The sequence below is a fragment of the Fundulus heteroclitus genome, unplaced genomic scaffold (genome assembly GCF_011125445.2).
Source record: "Fundulus heteroclitus isolate FHET01 unplaced genomic scaffold, MU-UCD_Fhet_4.1 scaffold_47, whole genome shotgun sequence".
Taxonomy (NCBI): Eukaryota; Metazoa; Chordata; class Actinopteri; order Cyprinodontiformes; family Fundulidae; genus Fundulus; species Fundulus heteroclitus.
This window is the reverse complement of record NW_023396890.1, coordinates 91,003-116,932: the sequence shown is the minus strand read 5'-3', so window position 1 is coordinate 116,932 and position 25,930 is coordinate 91,003. Positions and strand designations below refer to the sequence as shown.

The 25,930-nt window shown below is 42.8% G+C and overlaps 1 protein-coding gene across 1 annotated transcript in view; it reads right to left on the bottom strand.

The window, feature by feature from the left end:
* Positions 1–25,930, bottom strand: part of si:ch73-103b11.2 (rootletin) — a gene marked incomplete in the record, with an annotated part of 107,196 nt that overhangs the window by 36,346 nt on the left and 44,920 nt on the right. Inside the window, 13 exon segments of the mRNA XM_036132051.1 lie at positions 726–2,644; positions 4,842–4,958; positions 8,706–9,315; positions 12,072–12,110; positions 12,259–12,368; positions 13,453–13,542; positions 14,462–14,530; positions 14,612–14,668; positions 16,741–16,857; positions 16,956–17,097; positions 20,099–20,660; positions 22,434–22,665; positions 23,565–23,618. Coding sequence (XP_035987944.1) covers positions 726–2,644; positions 4,842–4,958; positions 8,706–9,315; positions 12,072–12,110; positions 12,259–12,368; positions 13,453–13,542; positions 14,462–14,530; positions 14,612–14,668; positions 16,741–16,857; positions 16,956–17,097; positions 20,099–20,660; positions 22,434–22,665; positions 23,565–23,618 — 4,118 coding nt within the window.

The following is a 25,930-nucleotide window of genomic DNA, read 5'->3' as shown; positions in this document are numbered from 1 at the left end:
TCTGCAGGATTCCCGCTTGTCTCTGGAGCTCGTCAGCCAGGTTGGCGTGAGTGTTTCGAAACGACTCGACGGACCGATCACCGCATGAAGGCATCACCGCTGCCAGGTGTCTGTCGACTACTTCCTCTGCCAGATCTCTAGCTTCCTCCGTCTCAATCTGCTCCATGTAGGGCGCGAGTTCCGGAGGCCGAACGTCTGCTAGCCGCCGTTTGCCGATACCAAGCTCCTTCTTCACATCCTTGATTACGGACTTTAAATCGGGTCTTTTGGCAGCGTCAATAATCGCTTTAAGAGCCGTTTCCCTTTGATGAAGCCTATTGTGGGCGTCAGCCAACTCCCCTTTGAGTAGTTTGAATCGCTCGTCGTAGGAAAGTTTAAGGTTTTCCACCGAGTAAGCGATCTCCGCTTTGACGAAGGCGTTAAACGCGGCGGGTTTGTCCACGCCCGTCGCTCCGCCCTCCTGGAGTCCAGCAGCGTCGGCCTCCGTCCACAAAGTACTCTCCAACATCAGCTTCCTGGTCAAGACGTCCGCGTAAACCACGGCCAAGCAATCCTTCTCACTGGCCTTGACGAGCTCCAGGTCCTCCCAGATCTCTGCCAGCGCCCGCAGCAGGTCCGACTGCGAGGTTCGTATCAACAGAGACATTTTGTTCAAAACGGCGGCTTCGAAGGACAACGTCTTGGCAAAGAGGAGCAGGGCCTCGTCGTCCGCGGCCTCCGGGGTCTGATCGGCCGGAGACGTCTCCTCGGACGCCGTCTGGCCTTGTCTGATGTGCAGAGAGGCACTGAACAGATTCCTCTCTATCTCCGAGAGCGAGAGTAAGTCTGCGGCGCCACGGGAGCCGCTGAGTATAGCCCTCACCTTCTCCCGGCCGTTCTCAACGCACGCCAAGGCGCTGGTGTAATGCTGGAGGGCAGAACCGCTCCTCGTCTCGCTCCCGTCACCTGTGACCTCCTCTGCTGAGGAAGGCACGCCTCCCGTCATCTCTGGGTCAGACGACGACGCGTCTGCGGCGTCTGCGGCTCGCTGCACGTCCAGGTTCTGTGTGAGGTTCCTCAGCTTATCCTCGGTGGCGAGCAGCTTGGTTTCCAGCGCGTGGATGATGGCGATGAACTTCTCTGGGTCGCTGGTGTGGCAGAGCGAGATCTCAGAGACGTTTCTGTCAGCTGATTGGACGTCTGGGTCACTCGTTTCGCCGTATTTCTGGCACTGAATGCTCGAGAACCGTATCCTCGGTCTCTTGGCCTCCGACTCCTTCTCGTCGGAGGAGTTCTCCGTCTTGTAGGAGTCGTCTGTGTTGGACGACGAGGGAGACGATGTTTTGTCCTGGTCTGAGACCGGCTGCCCCTCCGAGCACAGGCCGGCGTAGCCGAGCTGCAGGGCGGTGAGGTGCGTCTCCAACTCGGCGATGCGGTCCTCTGCAACCACAAGTTTGGCCTGCAGATCCTCGCCAGCGTCGCAGGAGTCGGCGTTGCCGCTGAGACTTTGACTCATTTCACAGAGAAGCACCTCTTTTGCTTGCAGTTTCTGTTCGGTCTCCTCCAAGCTGGAGCCGAGCGCCGTCATTTTGACCAGAGCCTCTTTCAGGTCCTCCTCTTTACGCTCCATCAGCCGTTCGTACATCTCTTTGGTCTGCTTGATCTCGTCTTCTTTCTCTCTAAGGAACTGGCTCATCTTCTGGAACTCCTGGGTGGCCCTCTCGTAGGAATGCTCCAGGGTGCAGTAGTCCGCCTCTTCGATCTCCAGACGGCTGCGCAGCTTGCTCAGCTCGCGGTCGGCCTCTGTGATCTGGTTGAGAAGCTCCTGGCAGCGGCAGGTCAGCCGGCCCTTCTCCTCCTCCAGCCGTCGCACGCTTTCCCTCAGCGTCTCCACCGTGTCGCTCTTTAGGGCTAGCTGCTCCTGCATCTTCGACATTTCCTCCTTGTACTCCTTCTCCCCCGAGGCCCGCCTCCCTCTCAGCAGGGCCTCCACCTGCTGCTCCGCCTCCAACAACCTCTCCTCCAGCTCCTTCTGTGCAGCTTCGGCCTCGGCCAGCCTCCTGCACAGACTCTGCCTCTCCCGCTCGTGTTTCTCCTGCAGGCCGCGGCGCTCGCTCCTCAGACGCTCCTCCTTCAGCAGCTGAGCCTCCTCGGTAGCGGCGAGGCGAGCCGTTACCTCCTGCAGCCTCTCTTGCAACCTCTGTATCTCCTTCATGTGGTCCCGTTGCAGGGCCTGCTGGCGCTCCAGCTGCCTGAGGGCCTGGCTTCTCTCCAAGAGGCTCGCCTCGACTTCCCGGAGTCTGTCTTCGCTGTCCTTCAGCTGGGCTCGTAAGGTGGCCTCGTTGCGGCCGTACTCCTCCTCCTGCTCCTTCGAGCGCTCCTGTTCCAGCTTGAGCTCGTTGCGCATTCGAGCCACGGCCTGTTCGCCGGCCAGGATTTCCTCCATGGCAGACGCCAGCTTGGCCTGCAGGGCCTGAACGTCGGCCTCGTGGCGGTCCACGGCGTCCTGGGCTTCGGTGTAACTCCGCCTCAGCGTGCGGATCTGCTGCTGAGCGACGTCCTGCTTGCGCTTTTGGGACTCCAGCTCGCCCTGCAGGTCCTGGTTGAGCTTGTGGAGCTGCTGCCACGGCACTTTGCGTGGCGACGAGGAAGATGGTGTTGCACTCTTTAAAAAGATCATGAGACATTTTCATTAATCACACACCCTCCCCCCCCCCCACACACCATTTATAGAGAACCACATCTCAGGGATTATCATAGTTTTCTCCATTCTTGCTAATATTCCTGGTCACTCAATCGTTTTCTTCCACTGTGCTTTTTCCAGGGGGGTGGGAGGGAGTCGCTTCAAAAGAGAAAGACCTAAAATATAGTGTTTCATGGAGTGAATAAACTCTTAAAACATGTTATTTAGCATGCAATCGTGCAGGAACCGAGCTGGGAAGCAGACACACACACACAGACAGAAGGGAAAAAGCACAGCGCCAAACTTACGGATAAAAGACTCTTACCTTAAACTCAACAGATCAAATCAGTTATTTTCCCAGGAGATGTGAAACTCGATTAGAACAAGTTAGTGAAAACTCATGCTTAACATAAAACCACCACAACCATGCATTTCAGTTCAAGAGAATAAGCACAGACTCCAAAAAAAACAGTCTTCATTTTACTTTTTCCAGATACAATAAGCCTCACCAGCACTCCTAGGCCTGGGCGATAAACCGAAAATGTATGACTATAACCAACGTTATTTTTCACAGTTTAAAAATAATTTAAGTTAAAGTCGTTTTTAATAGGTAAAGGTCTGCTATGCTCCTGTCCCTTTAAGACGCTGCGTCACGTGTGCAGTCTGCAGTAGGGCCGGACGATAATTCAACAACAATATATATCGATGATAGAAAAAAAGGGTCAATCAAAGGTTCAATAGAATGAAGTTTTCCTTCCTTTTGCATTCTAGCCTATAACGTACGTTAATATTACATCTTTACATCCTCCCAACCAATCACAGTGCAGACCCAAGAACCAAGCTCCGCCCCCTTCAAAGGGTTCAGAGAGCACACGTTCTTTTTTCTATTTTTAAATACTTGCAGTTTTGTTAAAAAGTTGGTTGAATAAAGGGGTTGAGTTTGAATTCAGTGTTTGTGTTTTTATCTAAAAATGGGTTGCTAAGCAACAGTATAAAATGGCCAGGGCTGCACTTAAAATACATGTTTTTAATTTGTTGATAATTATCAAGGAAGAGGCCCTTGTTGCTATTACTACTGACTACGGTGCAAAGATAAAGTTAAAGCTGGAAGCGAGTGCAGTGTTTTGGCCACTGGCTTCACCTGGGAGTCAGTAAGTTTGCACATCTTAATGGAGTTACCCATGTATAAAGGTGTGGCCGCTCCATAGATATTATTATCACTTAATCTTTAACCTATGTGCCCTGTTAAGGGAATATGTGTCGCTATGATTTGCATCTTGTAAGATAATTAGCTGTGATCCAGCTGAATTATACCATCACTATAACATTTATCATTATCGAGCTGAGCTGCTCAATATGTCGCCATATTCATTTTAGGCCACATCACCCTGCCTTAAAGAGTTTCTTTAAGTGAAATATTACTTTGCTGTTGGTGAACTGGGTTAATGAGCGATTGAACGGCTCGCTGCGATCCTTAGCCTCAGCTGCGACAGAGGAGGAGAGGACGTAATTTCCTCCTGCATTTATTCTGGATCTCGTACTGCTAATGGTGACTGAATCTGCACCGAGTTATTTATACGGTTGGCCTTAATGAACGAGAGATTTGGAAAGAAAACAACCAATTTTTGATAACCCATAGTTATTACTTAATTGTATTTCAAATTCTGTAGTTACATTTGAAGGATAAAAATAGTACTTCTGTCATGAAATGAGAATAAAATTGTTGAAAATCTGTTTCTACTGCTAATCTTAAACTGCAGAAAAACTGCTACGCGTTTATCTTATTCTTCGTTTCTCATAAAACTATAATATAGTCATAAAAATAGCAACATTGGAGATTATTTTAAGCACAAAATCAGGGCTCACAGCTTAATTTTGCACTAAGGCAACATCCAGCTTGACTGAATAACTTATTACGTACTGAGCAAGAATTTAAGGCAAAACGTTTAAAACCTGTGCTAAATAAATCAAAACACGTTTGACTCAACTTAATCTCATAAATTACACAAATACTTAGATTTCTGGGCTTTAAAACCCAGAAATGTTTGCCTAATCTGGTGCCGATAAATGCAGTTAAATAAAAGTTAACCGAACCTCCGAGATCCCAAAAACGCGATCCGGACCGACCGACTCTGTAGACTCCGCCCCTACGGTGGCGTCCGCGCCGCTTCACACCTACCTGCAGGACGTATCCTTCCCTGGCACTATGCTCCCTCCCCAGCGCGTCTTCCAGTTGCTCTTTCAGCAGGTTATTCTGCTCCTGAAGTCGGTCCAGCTCCCTCTGCTTCTGTCCCAACTGTAAAATAAACAGTTTATTTATTTTTTTTTTTTTTTTTTTTTTTTAAATCAAGTAGAACAAGTGGTTTCCTATCATTTCTAAATCACTATAACAAATTATCAAAGTGGGACAAAGATGTACTTTTAAAACAAATGTTGCTCTCATCGACTGAGAAAGAGCTGCTTTTATATGTGGAATAAAATAAAAATAAAAATTGATTAAGCTCTGTTCTACAGTATTCGCCGTCCCTTATCTTCTGTTTATCTGATTTATAGTGACTCCAGCGGGTTCTGGGTCTCCTCCCAGTGGGACGTACCCAGAAAGCCTCCAAAGGGAGGCATCTTGATCCGGACCCTCAGACTAAAAGCAGCTCTTAGTGACGTCATTTAAGGAACAATCTTAGAATTTCCCAAATTCACATTTTTCATTTGAAAATTTTAAGTTTTTTTCTTTAAAGTTTTTCATAGAGCAGCTTAGGCCTTCCTGAAATGGAAAAATGTCAGGAGCAGTAAGGAGAATTTTTAATGAGCCTAAGAGAGTCTGAAGCAGGAAGACGGTGGAAACAGAGAGAGCTGATTGGCTGATCCACCACCTAAACAGAGAGAGCTGATTGGCTGACCCACCACCTAAACAGTGGAGGAAATGAGGACAAACTTCTTTAACAATCAAACTATTATTAACATGCAGATAATATCAACTTTGTTTTCCCCAAAGGCTAAAATTATTTAGTTTCATCGCCCCAATAGTTAAAGGCTTGGTTCTAGTAACATCACTTTATTCAAGATGAATAAATAGGAAAAATGTTGAATAATCAGGAATTAAAAAGTGGTGAAATTTAAAAAGGAACATATTTAAAAAGGAGGTGAGAAAGTATTTTCTGTATTGCATGGTAACATCAGGAGCCCTAATGGTCATCTAGAAGTTTCCTTTGATTGCTGCACAGAGCACCTCCCCACTTTCCAGGCTGGTGCGTAAAAGCAGATTAAAGATGCATTGAACTGTATGTCACACATATTTTAATACAGTCTAATCGGTTAATTTGCCGATTTCTTCTTGTACCATCAACCAATCCCAGCTCTCGAAAGATGGCGTCGCACCAAGCAACGGGCTCAACAGTCAGAATATCAAATCTGGGCCTGCAGCCTTCTGAAAATGAACTACAAAAAGTGTGCGCTCTCCTCTCGCCGGACATTTTTGTAGATTTCCGTGAGGTGGGCTGTGCCGATATGTCATGTCATGCAAAGGATTGTGGGAATCCTTAAGCCTTCTTTGCATCAGTAAGGGACATTGTGGGGTTCCTAGGCTTAATTAGCCGCAGGAGGGAGCATTCAGGCTACTTTTCCTGCCTCCTTCCTTTCTGACTGCTCTATTCGGACAGCACTTATCATGGCGACATAAGAAGGGAAAACTAAATTTATGGTATTCTCTGGTAATCGGGTCCATAACGATGTAAAGTTATGTATAAATGGAGTTGAAATTGAAAGAGTTTATGAGACAAAATTTTTAGGGATTATTATAGAGAATAAACTTAGTTGGAAGCCTCACATAGAATATATTAGAAACAACGTTGCAAAAACTATTGGAATATTGTTTAAAATAAAATATTTAATATATATCAAAGGCCTGCATATTATATATTCCTCTTTGGTCATGCCTTATTTGTCTTATTGTTCAGAAGTATGGGGAAATGCAAATAACTAACTTATTGATAAGTTAGTTAAGTTGCAAAAAAAAGCTATAAGGCTTATTAATAAAGTGGGATTCCGTGAACCAACTGATAAACTCTTGATTCAAAGCAACACATTAAAATTCAAAGACATTATTTATATAAAAATACTGGAAATAATGTATAAAGCAGTGAACAAAAGTCTTCCTTCTGATATTCAGAAATTATTTAGGTTAAGAGAGAATAAATATAATTTGCGAGGTTTGTTTATATTTGAATGTGCAAAAGAGAAGAGCCAGATAAAGCCTAGATGTGTTTCAGTTATTGGTGTGAAACTGTGGAATGAACTGAATGACGATTTAAAGTTATGTCCTTTCTTGATGAATTTTAAAAGGGCTTTAAAATGTAGAATGATAAAATCCTATGTTATGTAGTTTTGAATATTTATATATGTACTGTAAAGAACCTGGTAGGTTGTATAGGTTTGTAAGTATAAAACAGGGTAGGCAATAATAAGCTTTGCTTCAGCCTATTCCTTTTTTTTTGGTAAATTGTGGGTTTGTTCGTTTATCGTTGTTTTTTTAACTGTTTCCTGTGTTTACTGTTGGATAATCTACTAAAAAATTAAGTGAAAGTGAAAGATTTGCTCTGTTTCCACCCACCGTTCTACGAGCAGGGCGCCCCGCCAACAAATTCCCACGTCCTCCAAGAAGGTCAGGGCATGCAGTAAGTTATTATACGTCTGCATTTTCGCGGTTAATTTGATAAAGAAACCCATACGGATTATTATAAGCATTAAAGCTCAATGCAGCAAGTAAACGGCTCTAAGGTCATTTTCAGATGTCCTATAAAAATATCGTTCACTTTGATTGTCGCAAGTCACCAAAAGTCTTTCTGTTGGAAACAAGAATCCTCCTTCCTGCTAGATAGACTCCAGCAATGGATCAGAAGCAGATCCACAATGTAATAAAATTATACTCAAAACTCAGGCAGATCTAGATTTTAAAGTGTTGCGCCGATGCCATTTTTTGGCCCCGACACCTGGCTGTGCAGTATTGGCCGATACCATCTGTTTGAAATTGATATAAAGTGTGTATATATGAAGAACTGCATACTACTTAGGGTAGTAGAATTTTTTATTGCCTACCTGGAATGGGTGACACTAGTTGAATAAACTCACTGCAAAAACAGAACTAAAAATAAGTAAAATTTTCTTGAAATTAGTGTATTTTTCCTTGATTAGAGCAGGTAAATAAGACTATTTGACAATGGAATAAGATTTTTGCACTTAAAATAGGAACAATTCATCTCCATTGTCTTATTTCGAGTGCAGGATATCTAATTATGTTATTTTAGAGATGAATTGCTCCTGTTTTAAGTGCAAAAATCTCATTCTATTGGCAAATAGTCTTATATACCTGCTCAAATCAAGGAAAAATACACTAATTTCAAGAAATTTTTACTTATTTTTAGTTCCCTTTTTGCAGAGCTTTTGGCTCTCAAAGGCCAAAATAGAGCAACATTGGTGAAATTATAACATGTATAACAGTAGTGCAACAGTAAGACAGTAAAATTACATTAATAATTGAATAATCTCTTTTAAACCCTGAGTTTTTGGCTCTCAAATAACAAAATAGTGCAACTTTAATAAACTTATATAACATGTATAATACTAGTCAGGAGAGAGAAAGCTGCGTTAAAGTGACATACAACCATCAAAATGGTATCGGTGCCCATTTGTTGGTACTCGCCGACGCCGATCCCACCATTTTAGTGCTGGATCAGGGCCCCGTCCCATACTGGTATCAGTATAACACTAATTTTAAAGAGACTTTCATTCAATCAAGAAGCGGGAAGGAAGAAAGGCAGGTAGCCTTCAGACTATAACCATGTATAAATTTACACAATAGAGACAGAAACAAAGAGAGAGAGAGAAGATGGCTGCTTGTATAAAGCTGTATTCTGTGATAATAATGGATAACTAAGTGAAATTTTTTTATGTAAACATGGTTGCTTCATCGTAGAAAGTAAATAAGTGATGATTAGGGATGAATATTTAACTCTTAAATGTCCATGTGGGGTTTGCGTGGAAACCTCACCTCCTTGTCCAGCAGCGCAGCAAGCTCGTGTGCAGGCAGTCGCTCGGCGGCGCCCATAGCTGTGGATATGGGCACCTGCCTCTCTTCTCTTAGCGGCGTCGTCTCCACCTGATGCCACCGCTGTTCGATTTCCTCCCGGACGTCTGGGGCCACGCCGTCTGTCGCGTCTGCACCCCTGGTGGGGTCTACGTCCATTCTTCCTGGCTCGAGGCGTTCGGGTAGCGATTGTTCCCCTTTCACATTCGCAGGGAGAGGGCCGGATACGGAGGAGGTGTGCAGGGAGGAGGAAGACGCGGGAGAGGAGGCCAGGGAGGAGGCGGAGGAAGAGGGCGAGCAGCAGGAAGAGGTGGTAGAGATCGTTGAGCTGAGGTCGACTGTGTCCGCCCGTTCCTTCGCCGGCTTTTCCTTCTTTTCGGCTTTGAACTCCGTCCAGTCGAAGGTCTTGGAGCGACCCTCTCGCCGGCGCTCGCGGACGCCTTTCCTGCGCGGCTCAGACGGAGGAGCGGCGGCGTTGGCGCCTGCTGACTGCTTGGCGTCCTCGGGCTTGGGTTCGGGGACGACCTGCGGACACGGCTCCAACATCACGGGGCCTTTCGTGTTTTCATCAGACCTGAATCAACAGAAATAAAACAGAAATAAAACACTAAATGCTGTGTTTAAATCTGGGAACGTTTCACCTGCCACAGCTAAACACATTCAAGGAAAGCTTTGCTGGACAGTTGGACATCTACAGGGTTTCTGCAGGGTCTGATTTAAAGATGTATAAATTATGATTCATATCCAGCCATCTACTGCAGCATATCATTTATATACTTTATTTGAACCTTGAGCTGACGTTTCTTTCCTTTATTGACATAGTTTAGGCAGCAGAGAGAGAAAAGGGGAAATCATGCAGCAATGGTGCCCCGCTGCACCGCCTGTCGGATCAGAATCTGTTGCATTCGTTTCATTTTCAGATCATTTCTACCAGCTCTTCTTGTTAAATAAATAAAACAACAAGTGGAGCCTTTAATTGAGCAGGAGATCACACCTTTTATAGAAAACCCTGAGAAACAACAGAGTGAGCAGCTGACATGGATTGTTATTCTGATGAAAAAGATAATTTCTCTAATAGTTTGACTTTAAGCATCAAAAGATTGTGACAGTAGAAAAAAAAAACATCATGACTTAAATTTGCTTAGAGGAAAATAATAATTAAAATGTGCTTCAAGAAAAATTACTAAGAACAGGGTTAAAAAAACTAGAGTTCGAGTTTTCTGTCAAAGAAAAATGATCCGAATCAATTAAAACGGATCATCTGCAAAACGCTGCGCTTCATTCAAACACAACAGATGCATCTCAGTAAATTATTTTAAGGTTAAAAAAGTGAAACTTATAGCAATTAATCACAAGGTAATCCTCAGTTGTTCACAGATGGAAGGTTTAGTGGAAGGAAAAACGTCAGCGAGCAGCAGCGATAATCACAGTCTTGGACATAAGTCAGTGAGCCGGCATTTATGTATTAAAACAGTCCTTCATGTAACCTTTAATATTTTAACAGGAGTAAATATTTGAAATCTATCAGTCTGGCTCTAATAGATAAATAAACTAAGCAGGTTTCTTTTTTAAAAATGTTATTACCGAACTAACTAACCTTTCAATGATATTCTAATGTATTAACATGGACCTATATGTTTATAGTGTTTTTAAATATTCTTTTATTACAACTTGTGTATAATTACAGAATTGGCTAAATTGCAAGCCAATGATTCACATGAAGAACATGTAATGCTTTCTTTACATCATCAGTAGCTTAATAATAGCTGCAGTGGTTTAGTCCTCTCCACTGTCGCCATGTGCATGTTTAGTATGAGAGATTGCTGCATAGTCAGTGAAATCGATTCCTCATCGGTTGGGTTTTCTTGGTACAGAAACTTTTTGTCGTCATGTGGCCTAATAAACTGAAACTGATTGAAAGGTTTTCTAACTAAAATCAAACTGGTGCGTATGTAACTGACCAGATTCGATTAATTTTACATTTCCATAGGCAAATTAAATCCATTATCTTTGTAATCTGGGGTTTACTCAAGCAGTGACAGCCTGATTTAATCTGAAGAGTCGGATTGACGTTTTATATTTGTGCACTCAGGTGTTCAGGGACAACCTTAAACAAAACTTTTAATGTTTTTCTCCCTGCAGATACCCTGAATTAATACCATAAATAGAGCCAAGTCAAAGCATCAGTACTGAAACACTTATAAGGCAGACAGCGTGAACGAAAGCAGCTTAAATAATCCGAGTAAAGCTTTGCTGCAGATGCAGACCTAAAGACGTAAACATCCCATTTAGAGGCTGAATGTGAGGAATGTGGCTGCGGCAAAGCTGCTTAAAAGACGTGTGCTGACACCTACAGCGTTAAATTGAACCGTGACTTTATCCAGATCAGCCTCGTTTAAATGTGTCATTAAATGTGAGGGTGGGTGAGAAGGTCAGATGGATCGGGAGTAAACAGGGTGCTTGCTCTTTTTCCAAATTAAAATTCCAGACTTTTTTAAAACAGATTTTTTTTTTCTCAAGACCTTAACTTTATGTACTTGTATACTTGTGTGCCTACTGCCTACTTCATTGGTTGAGATTGTACAAACTGTTTATTAGAAATGTTAATTTTTATAGGCTAGTATTCAATGAACAAATGCATTATTCACAGTAAATTATGCTTTTACTGATGAAAACGTTTCAAAACATGAAAATCACAAGTACATGAATTTCACATCAAACAAAGTGTTTGATTCCATTAGGCTAATACAGTACGTGACCAGTTAGTAAAATTATAGTTTTATAGCCTACCTTCCTATTTCTCATTTCACAATGCCTTTGAGCATACTGTAAAATTCTACCATACATTTTTTCCCCCATACTTTATTAAGACTTTCACACAAAATTCAAGACTTTTCAAGGTCTGGAAAACAGTGTTTCAAAATTCCATACTTATTAAGACTTTCAAGACTTGCGCAAGCACCCTGAGTAAAGAGTGGGAGGGGGGGAAAACAAGCGTGCTTCTGTAAGTATAATATGCAGCAAGCGTCGTATCAAAGCAAATAACTTAGATTTATTTTTTTTTTAAATCACAAGAACTAACATATTTTCAGAGAATAGCAGCTCTGACCACAGAGATAATCAACCGTTTCTCTGAGGCTGAGAGCATCAGTCTGTGGAGCCGGGCAGATTACTCTTGTTTGTCGATGAGCGTCTCTGCAGAAGCATAACAGTGGTGGGGGCGGGGGGGGGCATTACTTAATCACATGACATGTAGCTGGACAACAAGCCACGCCAGGACTGACATCGCTGAGCAATTACATCACTGAGGAGACACACAAGCACTCCAACCTGGGCTTCAGAACGGATAGTTTCAGAGAGATGTTTTTCCTGGAAGCAGGTTGAAAATACCAGATGATCATGAGGAGAGAGAAGGGGGGGGGGAGCGGGTGAGGAGGAGATAGGAGTTTAAATAAAGTGAGAAAAGCGTGCGCCTCGTATCTGCCAGCGGTCGGCGTTAATCCTGGCCGGGGATTACCGGGTGACGTCGGGGGCGATGGTGGGTCGCACATTCTTCATGATGGCCTGAATCCAGTTGCGACGGATTCCTGAGGTCATGGCTGACAGGGTGCACGCTCCGTCCTTACTCTGCAAGCAGGCAAACATTTTATCAGAGGCACCGACACCAAATATAAACAAACAACACGCCTTTCAGCTGTTTAAACACAAGACAACAGCAAATACAAGTAAATCAGGCCATAAAAATGTTATTTTAATTGAGATTATGGAGATAATTGGGGGCGCTGGATTTGATTTAGGGGTATTGGCATAAATTTTAAGACTTTTATTTGGAAACGAAAATGAAAAGGTTGGAATTAATTTCATTCCACTTCACAATATTCTTCTGTTTATAAGAATGCATAAAAATGTGCGTTGGTGACTCGATAAAACGTGACAACATGACGAAACAAGAGTACATTTAGTATGTTTTTTGACAGCAGGTGAGGCAGATAGCGTTGGAGCAACAACCATAATGCTGATGTCAGCGATAAGCAGCGCTGGAGACAAACCGATGACCGACACAGATCGGCATAAAGCCTCAGCGGAAACTACAGCAGGATCCTCTGGGGGTGAAGATGTGAACTAATGAAGCATTTTATGCAGAAGTTAATGCGATCAGACCCCTTTTCAGTCCGCTGACTGCAGACCGAGAGCAGATATAGACACTGGAGTCATTCATTTCGACACCAAACCCGTGTTGTTCTCAGCCAAAGCAACAAATATCCTTTTTCACCGCTCTATTTCTGACATCCTGCAGAACAGAGCTGTGAACGCAGCTCCAGACTAAAGTTAGAAAAGGAATAATCTTGTAGGCATTATTGCTCAAACTGAACTCTTTAAGCAGAAGGAACATTTAAGTCGCCTAGAAATTGTTTTATAAATGCACGAACATGCCAGATGGACTGAACAAACGCAGGGTTGGGTAAACACATTGTGCAAGACGAAGACTACATGGATACGGGGAGACAAGAAGAGCTGGCGATGTCAGCCTCTCACAGCGAGATGACGATTAAAGCCACGCCCTCCCTGTCAGAAAAAGCCGTTTCACAGGGAGAAAGTCGCCTAAAGCTGCACCGCTTTGATTCTGCGGTTGTTTATAGACGGGCAGGAGATGGTGGAGCTAAAAACTCTGTGTCCTGCTGATTAACGACGATAGACGATCGACACTCACCAGGATTTGGAAGCCGTAGTTCCTCTGGACGGGAAACTCTTTGACGTCGTAACATGTGGACAAGTCGAGCTCACCGTCCAGCTCTGAGGCCTTCCAGAAAAGAAAATATTGGTTGTTTATTTTGGAACATGATATGATTTAACAATGTTTACATTTAATACTTCATAAACATACATCATGTTTCAAAAAGGAGTAGGATGAAGCATGAGCTTATTAAGCCCTACCCCTCAGCTACATGTGTCATGGAGGTAAAGGACAAATATTTATAGTAAAACAAACAGTATACCAACTTTTTATATATAATCTTTTTTGTATTCATCAAAAATACTTTTCTTATATTCTTTTTTAAATTGCTGGATGCTTTTACATTGTTTAATGTTTTCAGGCAAGCTGTTCCAGAGCTTCACTCCGCTAATTAATAAACTAAAACTTATTTTTGTTGTTCGAACATACTTAGTTTTAAAATTTAATTTTCCTCTTAAATTATATCTTCCATCTCTATCAGAAAACACTTGTTGTATGTGCGCAGGAAGTAAGTTATTTCTTGCTTTATAAAGGATTTGAGCAGTTCTAAAATTGATCAGATCTACAAATTTGAGAACTCTTAAATCAAGGAAGAAACAGTGGGTGTGATCTCTAAAATGTTTGTTATTCGTTACTCGTATTGCTTTCTTTTGCATAATAATCAATGGTTGAATGTTTGTTTTGTAGTGTGACCCACACTTCAACGCAATAGGTTAGATAAGGCTGAAATAATGAGCAGTATAATGTGTGTGAAGCTTGTTTGGTTAGAATGTGCCGGACTTTATTTATAACAGCCAAACATCTGGCCAGCTTTGACCGGACGTGCTGTATATGTCCCTTCCAACTAATTTTATTATCTAAAATAAAAATAATTAATATATATATAATATTGCCAGATAATACATAATTTTATTATCTGGCAAATAATCAGGATTTAAATCAGCTTTAAAACCAAAACAAAAAAAACACAGCAGCCAACCCTTACCTCCTCGGCTATGGAGTCCTTGTAGTACCTCAGACTCTGGTCGGTCAGCACGAACCAGTGTTTCTTCCACTAAGCAGGAAAAACAGAAACAGATTAGTGGAAATTAATCGATCCAGACGAGAAAACATCCAACCAAGGAGAACAAATTACCACTCCGTCTTCATACAGCTTCGTCATCCATCCTTTTTTAAAGTTCAGCAAATCCGGCTGCAGCAAAGACAAAGCAACAATATCACATAATCACATTAAAATACACAATTTAAACATATAAAAGTGGGCTTGCAATAAAACGATACATTCTGCAGTTGAATTTAATAGCTTGTTAGCAGTTTGGACCGATTATGGGACTAAATGCTGCTTTTTGAACACATTTGCTGGTTTAAGCCCAGTTAGGAAGCGAGGCTGCAGCCCCAGAGACTGACTGGCGGGACCTGGACCTTCCCTGTGAAACACAAACTGCTGTACATGAGAGCAGCGGCAGTCTGTTTATAGACTCCAAAGTCAAAGCGCTCGTCTGAAACGCGCCTCCTGATCGCTCAAACAATACCTTGTTTCTGTTGAGCTTCATCCGATGAGGCGTCACCGCCTGGCACAGAGTCATCCTGATGCCCCCGCTGCCTTTAATTCATATGATGGCAGTCTGGTTGTTTCTGCCACACAGCTCTGCAGGTTTCTGAGCTGGTTATTTATAATCAGCAGCAGTGGCGGCAGTGGTGTCTGTGGACGTGAGTGAGTGGGTGTGTGTGTGTGGGGGGGGGGTTTGGTTGGCAGCTGCAGCTCGGACAGAGAAACCAGCCACACGCTGACTGGATTACCCCTGCAGCAATCCCTAAACAGACCCCAGACTCAGACTAGTAGGAGTCAGCCGTCAAACAGAGACCAGTGCTGCTTTAATCAGGTTTATAACTGATTTGTTTTATTTCTAACTTTTTATTTTGCAACATATATCCCCAGTAGCTGTAAATATGGTGATACGTACAGAGCTAGTGAAGTAAATGACCAGTGTGACTCTCAGTGGGCCACTTATATAAACTATTTATGCAAACTTAAAGAGCTGATCAACTATTTATGCTTTAAAATGATTGTAAATGTAGATCAAATTATTTTTTATTCTAATATCATTTATGTTCAAAGGAAAAAAATAGCAGTTCTTTAGTTACTCTGAAAGAGTTATATGGAGTTATTAGCCAGAACTGGACTGGAAGCATCCTGGGTTTGACTTTAATTATCCGTCTTGTGTGATACAGATTTCACAGATTAGTGGCAGAAGTTTATGATTGCTCATAATAAAAACCTCAAGAGCAACTGTGTGAAATCATCCTTTACTTTAGCAGAGAAGCATCAAAATGTGGAGCTGAGGGCGATTTTTAAAGCAACAAAATAACACTACATTAATATGTAAAAACATTCTAAGTGTTAAATGAATGTTTGCTTAAACAAAGAATAAAAGAAGAATGGATGAAACCAGTTAGGTTTCTTGAATTGTAGGGAATTCTTTTTGGGCTTTTATTGTCAGTATTTGTATTTTTTTTTTCATGCAGAAGAAAATGTAAAAATGTAAATAACTGATAATTGACTTACTGATTTTAAAAACAAAGCCAGCTGGTTGTCATAATATAGAAGAAAAGATGGAAATAAGGGCTTTAGAGTTGTTTCCATAAACATATAGAATTTACCTATTAAGGTTTATATTTCCTACCCATTTTAAAAGGGAAGATATCCATTTTCAGTTCTTCCTTTTCACACTAAAATCATTCAGGTCTGAATTCCTCGTTAATTTAACCCCATGTTGCCCCTTTTTTTACCCCCGTTCTGAGAGCAACTCGTTTTGGTGCCGTCCCTTTAATTCTAACTCCGCCCCCATGCAGGTCACAAAGCACTTCACTCCGCCCTGTTCGGCCATTTTTGTAGTCTGTTGGGTGGACGGTGTGATAAAAAAAAAACTGTTGTAGCTTCGGTCTCCTTCAGCTTGGACTACAAAATCTGTCTGAGAAATAAAAATGGCGGATTTGCGAGACCGGTAAGCTAAACCTTGTTTAGCAGCAAATACTATGATGTAATTGTTCAAAAAACGTAATAGAAATCAAATAAGGGAGACTACCAGAGCACCAGGATGGACTACAATCAGCTTTTCTGCATTCCTAGCGACTTCAAGTTCACCACCACATGTACTTCAAGGGGTAAAATCATGGATTATGCTTGATATGCCCCCTTTAATTGATATGTTAAATAATGTGTTAACTGAAATGTGCTATTTAAACAAACTTTGACAAACTCACAGTCATTGAAGACTCTGTGGCTCTGCGGTCCAGAGACTTTGCTCTTCTCAGGTTGAGGAAATTAGAGCTGGACACATCTGGCGCCAAGCAGTCTTTTCCTGTATCCAGTGACATCTCCTATAATTATAATACAATTAGAAATTGTAGGTAAGCTTCTGAGCCGTCACCTCAGCTCTAATTAACTTCTTTCATGCTAAACGAGAAGAGCAGCATACGTGTTTGCCCTCCAGATAGCGCCTCTCGCTCCGGCCTTGTCTCTGGTGTGCCGTCGTGTTAGCGGAGGCGTCATGGCCGCCGCTGGTATCCATACTCTCCACAGGTTGGTTCTCCTCAAACCGACCAATGATCTGAGATCGCCTACAAAACACAAACCGAACACATTGAAATGGAGATAAATGAAACCACAGACTGCAAAAAGTATGCATACACACCGACGTGAACCACAAATCAGAATAATGTGATCGTTCTCTTGAATCCAAATCAAATGAAACAACAGAAGAAATTTAGGGAAACCATTAAAATTCATTCTAGACCAGGAGTCAGCAACTATTACAACCTTAAGAGTTGTTTTTGCTTTCCATTGGACTAAACTAAATCCGTTTAGAGCCAAATATAAAGCAAAATGACGCTTTAAAAACAAAATTGCTGTTTTGAATCAGAACTAATTGACTTTTTTTTTTTTAGATTTTTTAATTAAGGAACAACGCGATTTTTAAAAATTTTTTGGTTTAATACAATACAATATTTATATGGAAAATTCCATATAAATACGCAATGTATTGACAAACAAGTTACTTAATAAAACCTAAGGTTTGTTACACTTTTACTATCATTCTTTGGGAACATTTTATGCATTTAATGCATTAAAATGCTCGGGAAAAACTGCTAAAGCTAGCCTTTTCTTTTAAATACCTTTAGGTTCAAAATCAATGCTCGATTTTCTTTGGCATCGTTGGCCAAACTTATCAATACAGCAGACCGTCGTTCTAGACTCAAGGTCCTCTTCACATTGAGTAATACGCCAGGAAAAGCAATAACTACAAAGAAATGCATTTATATATAAAGTATCTATACCAGTGATGTTATATGATGAGAGAAAAAGAGAAAATTTAAAGAAATGCTCCTTATATACATATCGCAGAGGCAGCAGCAATGCAAACAAAGTTAACGTTACCTGAAGGCACTGCACTTGTAACCGTAAATGTCTGAGAAATGAGTAAATTTGAAGCATTTGTATGCCGGAGTTATTGTGATGCACAAAGGAAATGAGGTGAAACGGTGCGTGTGTGCGCTCCCAGGTGGTGCAGAGATGAAATGAGAGAAAGCAGGAGTCAGCGGGGACCAGCAGGGAGCAGCTTTTGGGACAGGGGTGGAGGGGCTGGTTGGGCATTAGCTCTGAGAAGCTCTGTTCAGAAGCTCCTGGAAAAGATTGAAAACAACAACAAAAGAAGCTAGCAAGGCAGCAAGAGCAAAAAAAGGTAGAAAGCACCAGAAAATGAAGTAACATGGAGCATTTATCTCCCCCGAATTATTCATGAGAAACCACCGCTAAGCTACGATAGGAAGCTGTAGCAAAAGAGGCAGAAGAAGCCAGAGGGCGGAGCTAAATAACTAAAATGCTGAATGTTTAAAGCGTGGCATGAACTACACATATCTATACATCCTGTTATGTTAAAGGCATACTATGCAACATTTTTCAGTTAATTAATGTGTTCCATACCGTTTTGGATGATTAAATGAGTAATTTCAGGTCGAACAAAGGTTTTCTCGGCCGCCCTGGTGGTCTGTGGGGGAAATACCGTTCTTGCAATGGCGTACCGCGCACGTGACGTCACCGTCTCAAGAGCAACGCCCCTTTGGGTAGGGCATACAGGAGAGAACGCACGTAGCAACCAGCTATTACACGCGCAACAGAAACAGCGATATGACCGACTTTACAGCCGTTAAACTTTCCCAAGACGATGTCCCAGGCACACGGATTACTGGTCGCACTGTGGAAGAACACACCAACCTTCAGCTCAAACGATGGCTTGAGGTTCGAGGGCTTAAAAAGACTGGAAAACTGGCCGAGTAGATCGAACGGTAAGCTTTGGGTTTTTTTCCTGCGCGGCGCTCATGGCGTCGTCGGCCGTTTTATTTTTGTTTGTAATCACCGTCCAGGGATCGGTATATGTTTAATGTTTGTCTCATTTGAAATGTTTTTGAGTAAGCTATCCTGGTAGCAGGCTATCATGTTAGCGCCTGCTACCATGATAGCCTATATGCTGTCATGGTAGCAGGCGCTACTTTATTAACATGTCGGCCACCAAAATACTCTTACCTTGACTTGATGTCGCTGGAATTGGGTCAGGATGTTCTTCGGTTGGGCCCTTTCCTCCGACAAAATGCTTGCTACATATGTACGTGAATTTGGTAACTTTTTCCGGGTTGAACTGTTGTGTAGGCCGACCGCCCCGGTGTTCCAAGCGCACATTTCTCCTTTGCAGTCTTGAAGAAAACATCCTTCATATACGGCCGATCAGCGTACCTCGAGTCGCTGTTGCACGTTCCATAGCAACAATGTTTAAAAACCATGGTCTTAGATTTGGAAAAAGCAGTCGTTTACCGAGTAAAACCAAGGCTAACGCACGTCTCTTTTACAGCGAAACAGCGGCGGACTATGCAAGCTTGCCCTACTGCGTACCACGTGATGTGACGTCATCGTGACGTTACGTTTCTAAAAATAGCTCGCTCGCGGTACGCCATTGCAGGAGCCCTCGACCCGCACTCACAGGCTCAGAAGTCTCGTGCAAGACCGCGAGAGTCGGTGTTGCTTTACGGCGAGAACTCCATGTGTTTTTGCCCTGCCATTCACTATATGCACGCGCGAAAGCAACAACAAAGAACCGCGTGTTAACGTCAAATAAACATGCAAGTATATCAAGTTTTATTATTATTATTATTATTATTTATTTTTTATTTTTTTTAATGTTGGCGAGGCGGTACCGCGGCGGCCGCCTCGCCAAGATAGCGCTGCGGGAAGCTTGATGTTCATACTTTCACTGTGTTAGTCATTGTTTGTACTGCCGTTTTTTTTTCCACTTTTCGTTGCGTTCGCCTGTCTGCTAAGCTCAAAACAACCGCGCCTGGCTTGACGGAGAAAACAGAACAGCTGAGCATCTTTACAACAGTGCACTTTTACTTTCGCCCTCTGGGGGGAGCCTCGCTGGAAAATCAACCCCGGTTGCATAGTATACCTTTAAGGTCTATTATTCCAGTGTCTGAATAATAAAGCTCTCTTCATTAACTATCCTGCAGCTAAAAGTATTTAAACTGGACATTTTTCTATTTTCATGCACCAATAAGAGATTATTCTCACCTGCGCTCTTCCCCAAACAGCCGTTCCACCTCCTCCCTCCCAGGACTCCGCGTGCGCGCCCTCAGCTCCTGGCGGCATTTCTCAGAGCGGAAGGCCTCCTTGTAGCTCAGTATCCGAGCCCGAGGCACGTCGGACAGCGCCGTGTACTCCCTGCCGGACCGGCCGGCTCTGCCTGCACCGCCGCTGATGCTGCGAGCGCTGCCTCCAGCTCCAGCGCCGCTACCACGCCCCTCCCAGGTGGGTGAAGCCCTGCTGCTGGGCTCAGAGTCCAGCGAGCTCTGGGAGGAGCTGATGGTGGAGCAGCTCGGGGAAGTGAGAGCTTTTGGAGAGGGGAGAGGGTCTTGGGAGGGACGGTGAGGGGAAAGCGGGGATTCAGACTCTGAGTTGTACCTGGAAGCGGGAGCTCCTGCGGAGGAGGACGATGCTGAGGAGGTCAGGGGCAGATGCTGGGGTGGCTGGGTATGATGTGCAGACGGCGGAGCAGGTTCTGACTTGGTCTTCTCCAGAGAAAAATAACCACTTTCCACTCGTACTTTCCTGCCTGTGCTCACTGTGCTGCCATCTGGAATACAGTCAAACACCAGCAACAAATGCACTGACTGTTATTTACATTTTGTTGCATCAAAACCACAAACCTTTAGGTTATTTATCGGGATTTTGTGTGACATTCAGTTCCTTGAAGAAAGCAAGCAGAGCATTAATCAGAGAAGCAGCCAAAGGGCCCCGTAGTAACTCTGGAGGAGCTGTAGAGATTCAAAGCTCTGTTTGCAACAAGCAGAGGAAGCTGCGTTGGTCAGATGAGACCAAAATAAACTCGGCATGCAAGCAAAAGGCTACGTGGGGAGGAAAGTATGCACAGTATGGTGGGGAAGCACGGTGGTGGCAGCATCATGCTGTGGGAGTGGTTTTCTTTAGCAGTGACTGGACAGCTGGTCAGGGTTGATTGGAAAATTAAAATAAACTGGACCCTGCAAAAGGCCTTCCAGCATGATTACAGAACATGTATTTAGAACAGCGGGTACAATGGAACGTGTTAGAATGGCCTAGTCAAAGTCCAGACTGAAAATCTGGTAGCACAACCAGAAAATTAAAGTTGACAGACGGACTCGTTGACACAGTCTCGACATGACCTGGTTTGAGCCAGGTTTGAGCCAGGAAGTTGAAGCTGTAGTCAGTAATCCTGTTCAGAAACACCAGGTGGAAACAGTTCTTCCATCCTGACAGACGTCCATACATTATATATTCAGAAAAAGGAGGTTAAAAAGTTAGATCTCTGGGAAAGCGGCAGGCTTGTAAAAACTGACAAATCCCTGCCGTTCGGTCTGAGTTCTGGTCCTGCTCTCACCAACCCCCCCCCGAGGTTCTGGGGGGAATCTCCTCATCTATTGGTTGTTCGACATGCCGATCATGCTGACGCGCTCAGGTAACAGCAGAGTTTGTGCTCGTTACTTGTTAGTTTCCGCTTGCTGGCTGTGGATTCGCACTTCTAGTGTTTATGGTGGTTAGCTTAGCAGTTAGCTTAGCAGTTAGCTTAGTGGTTAGCCGTTCATTGTAGCTCCGCTGCTCTCACCGTAGACTTTGAACATGGCTGAGAGTGGCATGAAGCGAACCGTATTTACGTTTATGAGAAGAAGAGGAAGGCCTCAGTAGAAAGAAATAAGACCAGAGTGGACTTGGGAGATTTTTTTCATGCAATCCCCCTGGAGAGCAAGTTAAGACGGTCTGGAACATTCACGGTTATTCAAAAAGGAACTTGGAGAAACTTCTGTAAAAATCGCAGACTCCACCTCTGAAGGTGAAGATTTAACCCAAACTCATGCCACACTTAAGCGCAGCAGAGAGAACGCCCTGGTTTGGTATGACAGTCTGGGGGCTTTCTGGACAGAGCTAGAATGTTCTCCCTTTGCATTTGTGGATTCCCTCTGGGTACCCCAGCTTCCTCCCACATCTCAATAACACGTGCATACTATGTTAACTGATCTCACTATGGATGGATCAGTTTCCTTCCACTTCATAGGTATCCAATGCTTAATTAAACCCCAATAAAACATCAAAGTTTGTTGTTTTAACATGATAAAATCCAAAATAGTTCAACAGGCATGATAGGCACTGTGCTGCATTACACTTCGTTTGCATACTGGTCGTGCTCATCAGGTTATCTGGGCCAGTCACATTAACGCTGATGTACTAGTGACAATTGGCTAAAAAGGCTCAGAAACAATATTTTTAAAAAGGTAGCTGTGCCAAAACCCCTCTAATTTAATTTCATTATCTAGGAACGAGAGCCCTGGAGTACAGAAGCATGAGCAGACGTTCCCCCGGCCTCCTTCCTCACCGTCGCGGGTGTTGACGCTGGAGTCCGGCTGGCTCTGGCTCAGCTGGCTGAGGCAGGAGGCGCTGCGGCTGCAGGGGATGGTCGCCCTGCTCCAGCGGCTCTGCTCCTGCCACAGCGTGGCGCGGCTCATCGGGATCTGCTCGGCGTTGGCGATGCTGCTGGGAAGGCACGGTATGCTGCCGCCGCCGCTGCTGCTGCTGCTCGTCACCGTCACCTTGGCCGGGCCCGGCTCCTGTGTGGCGGGTCGAGTCAGGGGGAGCGGGGGGGGAGAGGAACGGACAAATCGGGAGGTAAGGTCACAGATACACTACGGAAGGAGTGTGAAAAGTGAAAGACATAATGAGTTAACTTTATTTCAATTAAGGTGTCCTAGCAAAGCGTGCACGTGGTTTCACTAATACTCTGATTTTGTTTCAAAGTGCTTGTTGAATTAAAACGGCGACAAAATAAGAAGACATCGGCTGTGGGAGGACAGAGAAAGATAGTGATTAAAAGAGTAAAAATAATAAATAAATCAACAACACTGCAAAAACGGATGCAAAAAGAAGTAAAATGTTCTTAAAAGTTAGTCTATTTGTCCTCGATTTGAGCCAGTAAATAAGATTATCTGCCAATGGAATGAGTATCTTTACCCCTAAAATAAGATAATTAGACATCCTGCACTTGAAATAAGATGATGGAGATGAATTGTTCCTATTTTAAGAGCAAAAATCTTATTCCATTGACAAATAGTCTTATTTACCTGCTCAAATCAAGGACAAAATACACTTATTTTAAGAAAATTTAACTTATTTTTAGTTCTGTTTTTGCAGTGAAAGAGCTCGTTCATGGCAAAGGCACCTGTAATCAGAGAACGGAGAAATAATACACAGACATGTTTTCAGGGAAATTATATAAAAATCAGCGTTTTTTTATGCTTCCCTGCATAAAAATCGTTGCTGTCCAACCACCGTTAACATGCTTTAGTGCTAAAGATTACCGAATCACAATCAGAAACAGAAGCACCCCTCCAAACCCACCGTTCACCTGGGCGGGCTTATAATCATCATTATTTACAGGAAACAGTGATTCAAAGCTGCTGATTTTTTTAAAGGTCGAGCAGAATAAGCCGTCTGGCCGCTCCGAACTCACAGAGTGTCCATTCATGTCCTCAGTGGAAAAACGCGGGCTCTGAGTTACTCCATCCTGCCAACCAAAGAAGCTGGATGGGTTACGAGCATCACAGAACAATACACCGTTTATTTAATTAACCAGTTCTTCAGGGTCTGGGATTTAGTCTCAGGAAGGTTACGAGGTGTTCAAACTGAAAAGGAAGCGTCCGTTTTTTCCTTCCTGCGGGCGACATGTCATCACGTCGCTGCTAATGTACGTAAACACGGCAGCTCTGAAGTGGAAAAGTGGTGTCGACGCGTTTAAAGGTGTGGGGAATGTAAACCTCAACACAAAGATAAACATCCATCAGCGACAATCTGTCATATTGTTATCGCACAACCAGGCAGCAGTCAGCGTGACGACGACAGAAACTGACAGCAGGGAAAACCCGGCCGTGCTTTCACATTGTTAACCCTAATTATAGAGCTTGGCCTCGGCTGACGGAAAGCTTGTTTTACAGGCTAAAAATATAAAGAAGTTGGTGTTGACAACATCAGTCAAGTTTGTATACAGGTTTAGCCGCAGATAAAGTGCAAATATTGGAGCTAACAAAGAGCGTTACTATCAGAGCGACTCTGGTGTGCAAATAATTTACCAGGGCAGGTGACGCATTGTGCTAAAATGCAATTATTTATTTTAATTCTATCATTATATATGTCATAAGTGTTCTTGCTACAGCATGCAAATGCATTTCTTCTTATTTATTAATCGAGGTTTGTTTTGGAGAATATGAGTCTCTGAATAAATGCATTTCCAGAGACGGCTACGGGTCGCTGTCCTCTGGGAGTTTGTTCTGCTTTGGATGTCAGTGAAGGAAATAAAGGATTTACATGAGTTGAGTTTTTAATTGGCTAAACAAAGACTGGGTTCTCTAGAGTATTTAGCTTTGTTTAACAGAGAGGGAAAAAGAATGGCCGGGGTGAATAACAGTGCGCATAAACAAGAAGTCTTTATGACACTTTTATTGCAAAGCGGACATTGTTTAAGGTGTCTGTGTTATGACAACTTGACATTAACCTAGAAATCCATCATAAATGTGTCATAACAGGTCTAATTGTAAACCTTTACAAAGGTATTTTGATGTATGTGTTAACATTACATTACAGTGTCATATGTGATTGGTCTTAGCCTTGGCTGTCATGAGAACTTTTTAATTGTCATTAATATTTTACTTCAAGTAAAGTTGAAAAAGTAGGACTGTTGTTGTTCATTTTAAAAGTAGTGCTGCTGATTTTATGTAAATCTAATTTATCATGTATTATATGTAAATAGTAATATTGGAAAAAAGACGTTTAAGACGTTTCTTCATGTAACCGGTAACAGATAATTGCAAAGATGTCATTAATTGCCATTATACAAGTGGTCATAACAATGAAGTTTATTGGCTCTCCTAATGTCAAAACATTTTAAATAATGTCAACTTTGCATTAAAAGTGTCATAATTTACCGACTGACATTAAATAACGATGCTTTTCAAACCAGACAGCTCTATGTGTGTCAAAGATCTGTTGCGTTCCCAGGAGAACCAGGCAGGTCCACATTAATTACAAAGATCTCGATTCTTCACGTCACCCTTTAACAAACGCATCAAAACAATGGGCTGAAATACAGCAAAGATGAGAATGTTGTAGAACATATAAGCTGAAGAAAATCATGGTCAATAGAGATGATAAAAACATCCTATTCTAGATCCAAAGGAAAATAACAAACGCTGGTTTTTGCTGGAAAATAAAGATAGAGCTTTATAATTTACTAAAAACTGCTTGCTGTTTTTTTCTACAAGTGCAAAACCTTTGTTGGCACAGAAAATATTGAATTTGACTTGAAAATGGCAGACAATGCCATCGGATGGTGGATTTCTCTTGAACTGTCCCCGTTTATGACCTGGGAATGAGTCGGAGACGCCACAGAACACAGAGAGGATGTTGTTTCTGTAATGCTACAAAAAGGATGAGAGGCCACCACAAGGTCTGAGCTGTAATTCAATTAACTTAAGTTTCAAAATCTAAGAACAGGACAAGGAACGTCAAAGAGAAGGAGCTGAAGGCAAAGATACGGGATGAGGGCCAGAAGTTTACCCCCATTGGGATGATGAGGATCATTTTAGAGCCGTGTTCAAGTAAAAATCAGGTAAACCAAAAACCAAAGCCAGATTTTTAAAGAATATGGTTTGTAAATAATAAAAAAAAGGCTTGGAACTAAAACCTTCAGGAAATATTTAGAGGATCTGAATGCAGAAGCAGGAAAAACAGGAAATTCTGAAGTGTCTTTTTTTTTTTAACAGGTGACATTAAAGACCAGCCCTATTTTTTCATGTAGCGTTTGAATAAATCTGCGTTTATTCT